Genomic DNA, 13034 nt, shown 5'->3' on the forward strand with positions numbered 1-13034 from the left:
TGTAGTCATCAAGCTTCGTTGGAAACATGTTTTCAAACACTGTTTTTGTTTCAGTTAGCAAACACAAATCTTTAGTGAGACTCTGCAGAAACAAGAATTCCAAAATCCTGCTGTGGGCTGAGGCAGGAGGACCCAGGCAAGTTCATGGCCAGTCTGGCCTCCAGGTTTCTGAAGACAACCCCCCATCCTGATCTGCCCAGTAATCACACAAACTCGTTTTTTTTTTTTTTTTTAAATATTAGTAATAGTTTTATTATCATCCCCCCCAAAAAAAAGTTAGTAATTCAACAGTGAGATGAGACATTGAACCAGAAAATTTATCCACAGTATTTGGGTGTGAAAGACTTGATGTTGTTTTCCTTCTGTTAGGTGGACCTTGGGAGTTATGTTTTATTTGAAGTCATCCACAGACCAGAACAGATCTGTATTTATTTTTATGTCATTATTATTATTTGATCACTTCTGGGAATCAAACCCCAGGGTTTCATCCAGGCAAAACGAGGGCCGTAACCACTGAATTGCATTAATCTTTTTTTATTTCACTTTTCTTTTTTTGGGGGGAAAGCTGGTGATGAAGGTAATTCTTATGTTAGCCAGAGAAGTCGGTGGATTTATGCCCAAGGCTATTTTTCCTTCGCTGACAAAAAAGTCTCATTCAGAAGTGAACATTTCTTAAAATGGGTCCTTTATTATTTTTGAAATGTACAACCTCCCAAATTGTTTTAAGACTTTGAGATAAATGGAAAACGGATCCAGAAAATCAGTGTGAGAGCCCTCCACGCTGGAAGCCTCCCGGTTCGCTCTTTGGGCATCTTAGGTGCTCGGCAGGCACAATTTTACCGCGAAGAGCTTTGGAGCGCCATCCGGACTCCGTTCCCTGCTCGCCCGCGACAATCCAGTTCATATCTTACCGCTCCTGTCTGCGAGCCGGGAGCATAATGAATTGCCTTGACTCTAGCTTCAATCCACTTTCCTCGCTTAATATGCAGCCCAAAGTTTTGCGGCTCACTGTCAGATGGTAGTGCTAGACTTTCACACTGATCCCAAAGCCTCGGCTGGGGCTGTTTCTTCACACGGAGTTACAAACTTTAAGAAACACAGCTCCAGACGGAAATCCACGCCAGGCTTTGAACTCTGCTTCTGGCTTCCGTCAACTGACACAGTTGCCCTTTTGCTCAAACTCGCAGCTCCAGTTCGCACTTGAGAGCGCTCGGCTGGGTGTCTGCTGCGGCGCCGCGGCGGGAATGTGCGGGGGCCACAGCCCGGCTCTGCACGCCTCAGCCCGGAATCCAGCCCAACACTTCCCCTTCCCAGCAACGTGCTGCCCCGAGTGCAGCAGGGCAAAGAGGTCTGCGAGGCGGCGAGGCCGACCTTTTGTTTGTTGGAGGAGTTTTGTGTTTCAGACATTTAGAGTGAGCAAACTGCGAGGGAGGAAGGACTTGTGCTCCCTGCAAGCGTCTCTTTCTTCTAGCAAACCCTCCAGGCCCAGCTTCCACATTTTGCAGTTGACTGTGTGGGATCTTCCTAGGTTCATCCCTCATTCTCAGGCCCAATCCTTGCACGCTGTGCAGCCAGAGAAAATGAGAGCACATCCTCTGCCATTTTCAGCCGGTTGCTGCCGGCAGCCCAGCCCCCTTCCCTTGGTGGTGGCAGTCGCCGGAGTTCCGGCGCCCAGGAGCGGCACCCGATCCGCGCGACCTGTGATCCAGTCCGCCTTTGCCGAGCGCCGTTCTGCCGGGCTTGGTGATAAGAACTCTCCTGTGAGAGCGAGCGAACGAGACTTTAGTCCGGTTTCCATGTCAACGATTCAGTCCATATTTGCCATCAGGCTGTCGGTGGCAGAGGCGCTTTCGTGCGGGGAGCGCTGTCCTAGCCCTGTAATCTGCGCCGGGATTCCTGAGCTGCCTGGGTGTGGGGTGAAAAGGCAGGGGCTGTGGGGGAAAAATACCCACCGAGGGGAGGACCCACGGCCCGGAGTCGGGGTCTCGCTGCTCGGGCCAGCCACGTGCCCGCTCCTCCCCTCCCCCTTTCCCGTTCCCTGTGCCCCTGGGGAAAGCGGATGGACCAGTTTCTAAGAAAGTTCCTCAGCCCAGCAGTCCTTAGGTTAACGTTGTTGAGCTTTGAGTGGAAGGGCTTGAGAGAGAAAATAAAAAGGAAATTAAAAAGTAGGGAAGTAACACACTACCTCTCCTGACCCAGGTGGATATATTTTTATGCACTTTGCCTCATTGCTAGATTAAAATGGTGACTGTTTTCAAAACAGCGTGACCACGTGTAGGGGAAGGGATTTTGGCGCTTTTCATATTCACGGCCATGGAAGAAGGCCATGTGGACTTTCCTTGAAGACAAATCCATTCTGGCTTCCAGATTTTCACTGGGCTCCAGGTTTCCCATTACACCCCAGCTCTGAGGAAAATGGCAGGGTAATTGCATGTAAAAAATTCCTCATTTGTGTGCGGGACTCAGGACTGTTTGGCAGCTCTGAGGCAGTTGATTAAATAGCAAAGCTCCATTTATGAGGCAGCCTATAATTTGGTTTCTAGGACCTAATGCACCAGTGGAGTTGTTGCTCCTGAGGACCGTGAATGAAAAGAGGGCACTGGTCCATACCAGCCAGTCCCATCATCTTGGCAGGTTCGTTTGGTTTTTGGTTGGGGGATGGGGAAGCATAGGGGCTCAGGCTATCTCCCCTCTCCAATCACCAGGAGGGTTTGTAGTGTAGGATATTCTGGATTTTTCTTGGGAGCAGAAATGAATTTAGCCTTTTAGGATTATTTATTTATGTTGACCTGCAACATGGTCAGAACTCCAGGGGCCTTCGGAATCCAGAAGTTCTAAGAAATTGGTCTGTGGCTCCTGAGAGGAAAAGAGGCCTTTGTCAGTGATGCTGGCCCTGGCCTTTCCCAAGGCAGCCTTGGATCTGGTGAGGAGCTGTAATTCCCTCTGGTTTTTCCTAGCTGGCCATGTCCGAGCATTCCAAGCCTGCCTGAGAAGAAAAGGCTGCTGTGGGGTTTGGTGAGGCCTGTAGATCCGGATAACTGAGCTTTTCTGTGAATGCCTTGATCTTTTCAGATAAACCCTGGCCTTAGGGTTTCTGGTAAACTTCAAGGAGTCTTTACACCTTGGGATAGACAACAGATCTGAGGGGCATCCGTTTTCTCTGTGACCTGTTGGGCTCTGCTTTTCCTCTCTTTAAAGAGAAAATGGTTCCCATTTTCTGCATCCCTCTTGTGTAGTGGTCTTTGAACACAGGTTCTGCCAGTCCCTGGAGCCTCTTCTGTGGGCTGTTTACAGATTTCCAAGGTACTGCCTTCTGAGACTGGGGCAACTGGCCATTGTGAGCTAGGTTCCCATAGGAAGAGCTAATGGAGCCTGGCTCGCCTGGAGGGCTGTTTTAGGCCCCCAAAGCATCAGTAGCCACCATTTTAAGTGAAGTGGTGAGATAACCACGTTTGCTATGAAACCCCTTCTGACATTCTGATCCCATTGTTGGATTTGCTCACAACTGAAGAGTTTTTCTTTTTTCCCCTTCTTTGGCTAAGTAGACAAGATGCAGCTTTGGTGCCTCCACTTTTTATAGCCACACTCTTCTGCCCTCTGACTTTAAAGTGACCTGGGCAGTCCCCTCTCTTCTGTCTGATGATAAAATGGGGATAATCCAGACCTCATGCCCCCAGGGCCTTGTCAGGGCGGGCTAATGAGGGCAGGGACCTGAGAACGGATAGTTTGAACAATGGTCAGTCCTCCTTTGGGGCTAGCCAAAGGGGTAAGAAGCAGGGCGCACTCAGCAGGTCTGCAAAAGGCTTTGAAGAAGAAAAGTGCTGGAGAGGTGCTAAGTCGCAGCCAAGAGACCAGGCCCTGTGCCAGGGGGGTCAGGCCCGGGCCGCGGCGGCCGCGGTTTCGGGCTCAGGCCAATTTTGCAGGCGCGGGTAAAGTTCATGCGGCCGGCTCCCTTCGGGGCGGCCAGGAGGGGACAGGCCAGGATGGGAACGCCGCGAGAGAGGCGGCGCAGGCTCCGGAGGCGCCAGCTCCGGACCGGGTTTTCCCCGAAGCCTTCGGCGGCGGCGCTGCCGAGCGAAAGAGGCTGAGGGCTTGCCGCCGCCGCCGCCGCGGCTCGTTCTCTCCCCTCCTCCTTTGTGAGGGGAAGGGAGCGAGTCCATTCCACGGCCTGCGCCCGCTCCGCGCTCCACTCCGGGTTTTTCAGGCGGCCGCGACGGCGCTGGGTAAAATGGCAGTGCTGAGCCTCGTGTCGGAGTGAGGGGGACTCGGAGGAGAGTGGGGCGCTCTAGCCGCTCAGTCCCGCCGCCGCCCGCCCGCCCGCCCCGCCTCGCTCGCCCGCCCGCCGCCGCCGCCGCCGCGCAGCAGCCTCGGCCCGAGCCGCGGCCGGGGAGGCGAGGCAGGGCGCCCGCCAGAGCCGCGCTCCTTCCTACTCTGCCCCGGCGCCCCGTCCGCTGCCGCGCGCCCTCCAGCCCGCCCGTCCGGGTCCCCCCTCCCCCCGCTCCCTCCCCCTTCCCGCCCTCCCCCTCGCCTCCCTCCCTCCCTCCCTCCCTCCTTTCTCCGGCAGCAGAAAGCGGAGAGTCACAGCGGGGCCAGGCCCTGGGGAGCGGAGCCTCCACCGCCCCCCTCATTCCCAGGCAAGGGCTTGGGGGGAATGAGCCGGGAGAGCCGGGTCCCGAGCCTACAGAGCCGGGAGCAGCTGAGCCGCCGGCGCCTCGGCTGCCGCCGCCGCCGCCTCCTCCTCCTCCTCCGCCGCCAGCCCGGAGCCTGAGCCGGCGGGGCGGGGGGAGAGGAGCGAGCGAGCGCAGCACAGCGCAGCAGCGGAGCCCCGCGAGGCCCGCCCGGGCGGGTGGGGAGGGCAGCCCGGGGGACTCGGCCCGGGCGGGGTGGGAGGGGGAGAAGACGAAGACAGGGCCGGGTCTCTCCGCGGACGAGACAGCGGGGATCATGGCCGCGCAGGTCGCCCGCCGCCGCCCAGCAGCCTGGGCAACCCGCCGCCGCCGCCCTCGGAGCTGAAGAAAGCCGAGCAGCAGCAGCAGCAGCAGCGGAGGAGGCGGGGGGCGAGGCGTGGCGGCGGCGGGGCGGCGGCGGCAGCGGCAGCGGCCGAGCGCGGGGAAATGAAGGCAGCCGCCGGGCAGGAGAGCGAGGGCCCCGCTGTGGGGCCGCCGCAGCCGCTGGGAAAGGAGCTGCAGGACGGGGCCGAGAGCAATGGGGGTGGCGGCGGCGGCGGAGCCGGCGGTGGCGGCGGTGGCGGCGGCGGGGCCGGCGCGGAGCCGGACCTGAAGAACTCGAACGGGCCTAGGCCCGCCCTGAACAATAACCTCACGGAGCCGCCCGGCGGCGGCGGCGGCGGCAGCAGCGACGGGGTGGGGGCGCCTCCTCACTCCGCTGCGGCCGCCCTGCCGCCCCCAGCCTACGGCTTCGGGCAGCCCTACGGCCGGAGCCCGTCTGCCGTCGCCGCCGCCGCGGCCGCCGTCTTCCACCAACAACATGGCGGACAACAAAGCCCTGGCCTGGCAGCGCTGCAGAGCGGCGGCGGCGGGGGCCTGGAGCCCTACGCCGGGCCCCAGCAGAACTCGCACGACCACGGCTTCCCCAACCACCAGTACAACTCCTACTACCCCAACCGCAGCGCCTACCCCCCGCCCCCCCAGGCCTACGCGCTGAGCTCCCCGAGAGGTGGCACTCCGGGCTCCGGCGCGGCGGCCGCCGGCTCCAAGCCGCCTCCCTCCTCCAGCGCCTCAGCCTCCTCGTCGTCTTCGTCCTTCGCTCAGCAGCGCTTCGGGGCCATGGGGGGAGGCGGCCCCTCAGCGGCCGGCGGGGGAACTCCCCAGCCCACCGCCACCCCCACCCTCAACCAACTGCTCACGTCGCCCAGCTCGGCCCGGGGCTACCAGGGCTACCCCGGGGGCGACTACGGCGGCGGGCCCCAGGACGGGGGCGCGGGCAAGGGCCCGGCGGACATGGCCTCGCAGTGCTGGGGGGCTGCGGCGGCGGCGGCGGCGGCGGCGGCAGCGGCCGCCTCGGGAGGGGCCCAACAAAGGAGCCACCACGCGCCCATGAGCCCCGGGAGCAGCGGCGGCGGGGGGCAGCCGCTCGCCCGGACCCCTCAGGTACACAGCTGAGCGGGGAGGGGGCTGGGGCGAGCGGGGCCGGGGGCGGGTGGGTGGCGGCCGCGGGGAGCAGGCCCCGGCCCTGGGCTCCCCTCAGGTCTGGGCCCCCGCTGCCGGGGAGCTGCCATTGTCTGGCTCTTCTCTCTTAAAATGGCTGCCTGTCTGCCTTCCTCTCCTTCCCTTCGTCAGCCTTTGTGTGGGCCTTCTCCAGAGGTGTCTGTCCGGTTTCTCCCTCTCCGCGGGTGCTTTCGAACTCTGGGGGGCTCCAGGGGGGTGCGGAGCCAAGTGGGCCTGGAAGGGCCAGGCCCGGGCGCGGGGGTGCTGGGGGTTTCGGGTTCGGGGTGTAGGCAGTGTCAGGAACCCGGGAGACAGAAGCAACATTTTCTGGCTCGCCTGCCGCTCCTCTGTCCCCCCCCCCCTTGCCTTCCTCTCGGCCGTCCCCTGATATGTGCTTTTAGAGAGTGGCCCCTAGGGCTCGGGGGACCTCGGGGGAGAGCTGGGGCCTGCTCGGGGGCAGCTTGAGGCCGACTGTGGTTCGCCCTGGGCCGCCCGGGCCACCTCTTGCCTTAGTCTCAGCCGGCCCAGTGGCCTGGGCTTCTCTCTGGAAGTGCTGGTAAACAGCTGAGTGATTGGAGTAGTAAGTGCAGATTGCTTTGGTTTGGGATTTGAATTATGGAGGTAAAATCCTTCTGTCAAAGCCAGGAGACAGTTGGTCTTAGGTTGACATCCTATCTGTGATCTGATTGGCTCCCCATCTTCTGCTCTTGGCCATTTATAATTGCCTCTGATGTAATGGTACAACAATCCTGATGAGCTCATAAACTTTTACACTCTGCTTTTCTGCCAGTGATAACCCAAACCATCGCTGCCACTATCCGCCTTTTATTCCAGAGCTGAAATTGGCTGTGACCTTGAGGAGGGAGGTTTAAGCAGCAATACTGTATCAGTAGGAGCAGAGCCCCAGACAGGCTGCCCTTGTTACATTGTGCTTGAAACAAAAGAGGAGGCGATGGCATTTTGCTTGTACCTTGGATTTATTTTGCTTGTTATGTTTTATGCAGACTGAAATAGATTCTGTGTTGTTGGAACAGTAGCTGAGTTTTTCTCTACAATGGGTTAGCTGTTTGTTTTGGTTTCGTGACTTTCCTGATGGCATAAATGAGTTCTTTGATGGCTCTGAGGGTACATTTGTCTTGAGTAATTTTTGACACTGTTCCATTTTACAGAACCGAAATTATTTTACTGGCCTTTTTTATTGAATGGCAAATGTGGGATCTGTAGGGGAAGAAGATGGTTTTTGTTAATATTTTTGCTCAGAGCTTTCTGATGAAATTTGATATTAGGATCAAGAGTTCCCTTTTAAGCAAGGCTTTCGCCTTTCTTTGTTTACATGTCGAATCTTGTTAACACTTTTCTTTTGTTAATTGAACTTTGGGAGAACAGTTCAATTGAAAGAGATGTTGATGTCTTCCAGATTTAGAGAGGGATTGTCTCCTAAAGGCTTGTTGTAAGAAATTTATGACTTGTTCCTGGAATATTAGTTTTGCCACCAGTCATTTTAGAGCTTTAAATGGAGATTGGCCAATATTTTTCTTTGTATTTTAAGTTGTGTCTTTTTTCTTTTTTCCCTTTTTTCTTTCAGGGTGTAAAGATGTGAACTACAATGACTTATGATTGCCACTTTTGGTACCTTTCGTACATTTTGTTTTATTTATTTCACTTTGCTTTCCTCTTCCTGGGTGCTCAGGTCAGGAATATTGTGCCCCTTTGGACATGATACTTTCAAAGAGCAGAGAAACGTCCTCAGGTTCCGATTCCCAGCAGTTGTACCTTTGTGCTGGATTTTCCTCACTTAGAACACTGATTTCCTGTATCCCCTCCCCATCCTAGAATTACTTTTGTACTCTGTTGAGTACGTCTGTTGAGCTTGGAACTTTGAAAATAGCCATGGAAGGCTGTAATGCTCTACAGTCTTCCCTAGGGTTCGTCTGGGTGAGGGTAGGGATAATCTCATTTTTTCCCCTGCTGCCTGGAGGACAGCATGCACGTGTCTAGTCATTCTGTGTTTGTCTGCTTTCCCTCGCTTTGTTTTCTTTTGACTAAGGAATTTTCTTTTCTTGAGAAGTGTTAGAAGAAATAATTGGGGGATGGGTGTCAAGGCTCATTAAAAAGCGAGTGTGTTTTTTTTTGTTTGTGTCAGGGTCTCATGTATCATGTACCCCAGGATGTATATGAAGCTTAGGTTGATTTTGAACTCCTGATTCTCCTGTCTCTACCTCTCAAGATGTCAGGAGCTACGTTTTATTATTTTTTAGTCAACTTCTGTGTCCAAAGAGCATAATAAGAATGTGGGTACAGTCCTTGTTTAGAATTCTGAATCTGCTGCCGTTGGATGGATTTTTTTTTTTTTTAATTCACTTTTATCACTACCAGGCCCCAACACTCAAAAAAAAAAAATAGATTTCCTATTCAATTTCATTTCAGTTCTGAGATGCAGGGAATGAGCTGGAGAGCAGTAACTCCTGGAAGAAATAGTACAACTTGAGTTTTGTAAGCTTTAGGTGTGTATAGCAGTCTAGGTGTCTAATAGTCTGTAGCCCTTAGGGCTGGGCTATAGGGGGATAGGCTTAGCTCTGAGATTCTATTTCTTGCTTGAAATAGACCTGTCATGTCTTTTGAACTCTCAGGTTGGCTTTGAATTCAAGGATAAGTTTATCCTCTTGCGTCTACCCCTGAAGTTCTGAGATTATATATGCACTTGTCACCAGGCCGTTTGTTCTGTTTTTTGTAGATTTGTAAAAATTTATGTGAATGTGTTTGTGTACCTACATGAGTTTATATGCAGCAGATATGTACAGGTACCAGAATTGACCAGATTTCAGATCCCCTGGAAATGGAGTTACAGACAATTGTGAGCTGCCTGATATGGGTGCTGGGAACTGAAACCAGGTCTTCTGCTAGAGAGCAGTAAGTGCTCTTATCATCTGTCTCTACAGCCCAAGGCCAGGTTTTTAATGTAGGGCTGGGAGTTGAACCCAGGACTTCACAGATGCTAGATAAGCACTCTACCAACTGAGCTATACCCCTAGTCCTAAGTATTAAGAAAGGTCATTCTTTTCCCCATCCCAGTCATAGCTTAAAGACTTGTTTTTTTAGGGTTTGGTGTGGTGACTCTTGGAGACAGAAGTAGGTGGAAGTCGAGGCCAGCCTGGTCTACATAGTGTGTTCTAGGCCAGTCAGAGCTGTACACTGAGACCCTGTCTCAAAAAAAACAACAAAAGAATATTTTTTTTAACATGATTAAGTTGGGTGATGCTATTATTTGATTTTGCTTTTAAGAAATAAAGATTAGTGTGTTTTTCATAGGAGCTAGAACAATCACACTGAAGTTTTCCTTCATCCTTCTAATAACAAGTAGCATGTTTCATGGGATTGGATGGTACTGATGATGTGGTTGTAGGATAGTATTGGAGTGAATTTATGTAAAGCTTTTTTACTTAGGTCACTTTTAGCAGTACACCTTGAGAGTAATAGTTTGTCATTTTTTTTTCTTTTTTTAATGGAATATAACCTGGTGTGGTGGCGGGTGTTTTTGTGAGATGGAGGGAGAGGGATCCAGAGTTTGAGGCCAGCTTGAGCCACAGAAACCAAGCCAGGCAGAGCTACAGTAAATAGTTCTGGATCTGACACTAGACGCATGGCTGTTGGTTTCTGCTGGACACTTTAAACTGATACTCGAAACTTGTGGGAAACAGATACAGAAGTCCTGGATTTATTATCAGGATATGTGGCAGATATTGTGGGGTGGCTGGGATACAGAACAATTGGGAGTTCTCTCTTAGGAGGGGCCAGGAAAACCACACTGAGAAAATCCAGCAGTGCAGTGTGTGGATGGTTGTGAGTGGTGGGAGTGAGATGGTGATGGAGAAGAGAGGAAGCAGTAAGGTTGATTTCTTCTGTATTCATCTGTATATGGACTTTTCCTTTCTTAAGTTGAAGGTTGGTAGGTCCTGAGTTGTGTTCCCCCAACCATCACCACCTGCTGCAATCTTCATATGTTGGATCCATTTGTACAAGGTGTGATGTAGGCATTTCACACAGCAGTTGCTGAACTTCTTTAACAACGTGGGAATAGGCTAACAAAGTAATAGTCTAGGTCCTTTCCTATTCCCAGCACCAAAAGAGTGCATCGATGTGCTTAAAATCTTTTAAGTTTTAGAAGCAATGGCAGCATGCATATGTGTTTAAAACATGGTATTCAAGAGCTAGGAATGGTGGTTTACACCTGTATTCCCAGAACTCATAAGGCTGAGGCAGAATGATCTTAAATTTAAGGCTAACCTAGATTACATAGTGAATTCCAGGCCAGCCTGGACTACCTAGAGAGAAACCCTGTATCAAAGGAGAAAAAAAAGTATGGTAGCACATACCTATGATCCCAGTAGGGAGACTAAGGAAGGGACCATGAAGATTTCTGTGATTTTTGGGTCAGCCCGACCCTGCCTCACAACAAACAGAGAAAGTATACAAAATAAATTGATACTGAATAGTATATCCTTCCAGTGAACTGTGATTCCTGGGGCTCTGAAAGAGATTCTGAATCCATCTAGCTTTTATCTGTGTTTGTTCTTTGGTTTGTTTGTTTAGATGGGTCTTTAACTGCACACTGAGTTGTGTTGTCTAGTGGTGAAGGGTCAGAAAGCTGGAACTCAGGACTGAGGGAAGCTTGGGCTCCTAGAGAGAGAAACTCTCCCAGGGCAAATCATTTGCACTTTTGGTTAAATGAAACTGGCCAACCAAATAATCTTGCACTATGTTAGAACTCAATGATTTCTTCCATAGTAGACGAGTTCCTTCTTTAGTAGCTCCTCATCTACCTGTGTGTGTGTGTGTGTGTGTGTGTGTGTGTGTGTGTGTATGGGGGGGGGGGTCCTGGTGTATAGCTCAGATCGCCTTTCAAACTCTTAGTCTTCCTGAGTTAAGGCTTGAGCCTGATTTCAGTGGTGTTTTTAAAGCTATCACCCCTAGGGTTAAGGAACTAAGGGTTGTCTCCTGGGATTTTTCAGGGACAAGCTCAGAGAAGTTGAGTGCTACAAAGAAAAAACTTGTCTCAAAACTGTTAATCTGTTTGTCATTAGTCATTTCACCTGGTTGAAGGTTTTAAAACAGTGAAGGTAATGAAATACTAGCAGACTTCATTAAAATTTGAAAATAGTTGCTTTAGGATCCCAAGGAGGCTAGCCCCTGGGGGTGGGATAGGAAGTAGGTATTGATACAATTTAACATCAGCACACTGCTTTGAGGTAGGTGGTTAGGGAGGGAGGGAGGGGAGAGGTAGCATTTAGCTCTTTAGACTCAGCGTTGGGGCAGGTCTGGGTCTGGTTTGGGCAGTTGGTTGTAATCTGAGTGCCTGGACTTGCCCTGTAAGTTTTGCTGAGAGAAACAAAAGTTCCTGAGCCGGGAACAGGAAAAACTAAGTGTTAGACTGTAAATTCTTTAGGTTGTTTGCCTTCCTGGTTTAAGGAACTACATGGTGTGGCTTGCTGTAGTCCTGGAAGTGCTTTTCCCCCCAGCACACCTGAATTACTCATCTTTTTCTTTTAGTAGTTTAGAAGTATGATTTCTGCATATTGGAGCTGTGCTAGAAGGAAGCTTGCTTCTAGAGAGGAGGAAAAAAGGTAGAAGAAAAGGTGTTTGATTCTCGGCTTGACACAGCAGCTTCCTCTGAAGGAACCAAGTGTTTCAGAGCTTTGTGTAAATACTTGCTGAGCTGTCAATATGTACCCAGGAGGTTTCTGTAGTAAGATGTAAACGGCTCTATAGAATGTTTGACAGGCAAATTAATAAACAGTTTTCAGGCAAAGATAAAGCTAGTTGCCTCATGAGGTAGAATAAAATAGCCTTGCTGAAAAAGGGGTAGGGAAGAATGCAGTGCTGAGGGGGCAGGGCATGCAGGATGGAGAAATTGGGAGAGGTACTTAGTTCTCTTAGAACTAACTACTGAGGAGAGGATGCCACCCTGGAAGGGGAACCTCTGTGGTTTGACTTCATGCTAAGTTGAAGACATGAAACCTTGTTAAAAGTCAGTTGCTGTTACATAGAGAAAGCCGACACAAGTTTGGAAAGAGCTATCAAAGTTTCAGTAGTGAAATAAATGTGTTCCAAAAGCTTGGCTTTGGAGACTTGGAGTTAAAACCTCGGTTCCTTTGGAAAAGGATTTGTAGTTTGGCATGAAGTCTTGTTGGATTGGATTTACATTTCTAGAATACCAGAAAGGAGAATGATACTAAAGGTTCACCATCAGCTTTACTCTCTTGTTGAGCTGTGAAGGACTTAAGGACCTGGCTTTTTTACAGTTTTTTACAAGGCTTCTCTGTTGTACACATGCTAAAATTCTCATCTCCCCAGTCTGGGTCAGTCAGTTCACTGGATCCTGTTTCAAAGGTTGGATGGGTAGATTTTAGAAATTGTCATTTTTAGATTAATATTTCTTGACTTGTTCCTTCAGTGACTTTTTGGGGGCGGGGTGAGAGAAGAATCTGACTTGGTAGTCTTGTGAAAAGACCAGAGGAATTTTGTCAGTGTCTTTTAAGACTAAGTTGGTCACCGATCCAGGCATGGTGGCCCACATCTTTATCCTAGAACTCTGGAGACAGAGGCATGTGGATCTCTGACTTTGAGGCCAGCATGGTCTACATAGTGAGTTCCAGGCCAGCCAGGGCTACATAGTAAGACCCTGTCTCACCACTCCCCCCTACCCCCCCTCCAAACAAAACAAAACAAAAACCAACCTAAATTCACTGACTGATAACAGTTACTTCACAAGAAGTGGATTGTTTTTTGTTTGTTTTAAGATCAGTGTTCTGTGAGAGCCTGTTTGATTTAGCCTAGATAATATATAGAAGGGAATATGAATGTCATTAC

General features: G+C 51.2%; 1 protein-coding gene across 4 annotated transcripts in view; it reads left to right on the forward strand.

Moving 5' to 3' along the window:
* The first annotated feature begins 1482 nt into the window (after positions 1-1482).
* The window catches only part of Arid1a (AT-rich interaction domain 1A), an 82703-nt gene continuing 71151 nt past the window's right edge, over positions 1483-13034 (forward strand). The window contains exons 1-2 of one of the 4 annotated variants that reach the window (XM_027399603.2): positions 1483-2423; positions 2544-2634. Coding sequence is in view for 2 of the 4 variants with exons in the window: in XM_027399600.2 (XP_027255401.2) it covers positions 5115-6110 (996 nt within the window). In the remaining 2 variants the exon portion in view is untranslated. Of the gene's footprint in view, positions 2424-2543; positions 2635-4545; positions 4635-4979; positions 6111-13034 lie in introns of those variants that run through there. The other 3 variants (XM_027399602.2, XM_027399600.2, XM_027399601.2) reach the window with 3 other exon arrangements.

The sequence above is a fragment of the Cricetulus griseus genome, chromosome 2 (genome assembly GCF_003668045.3).
Source record: "Cricetulus griseus strain 17A/GY chromosome 2, alternate assembly CriGri-PICRH-1.0, whole genome shotgun sequence".
NCBI classification, from domain to species: domain Eukaryota; kingdom Metazoa; phylum Chordata; class Mammalia; order Rodentia; family Cricetidae; genus Cricetulus; species Cricetulus griseus.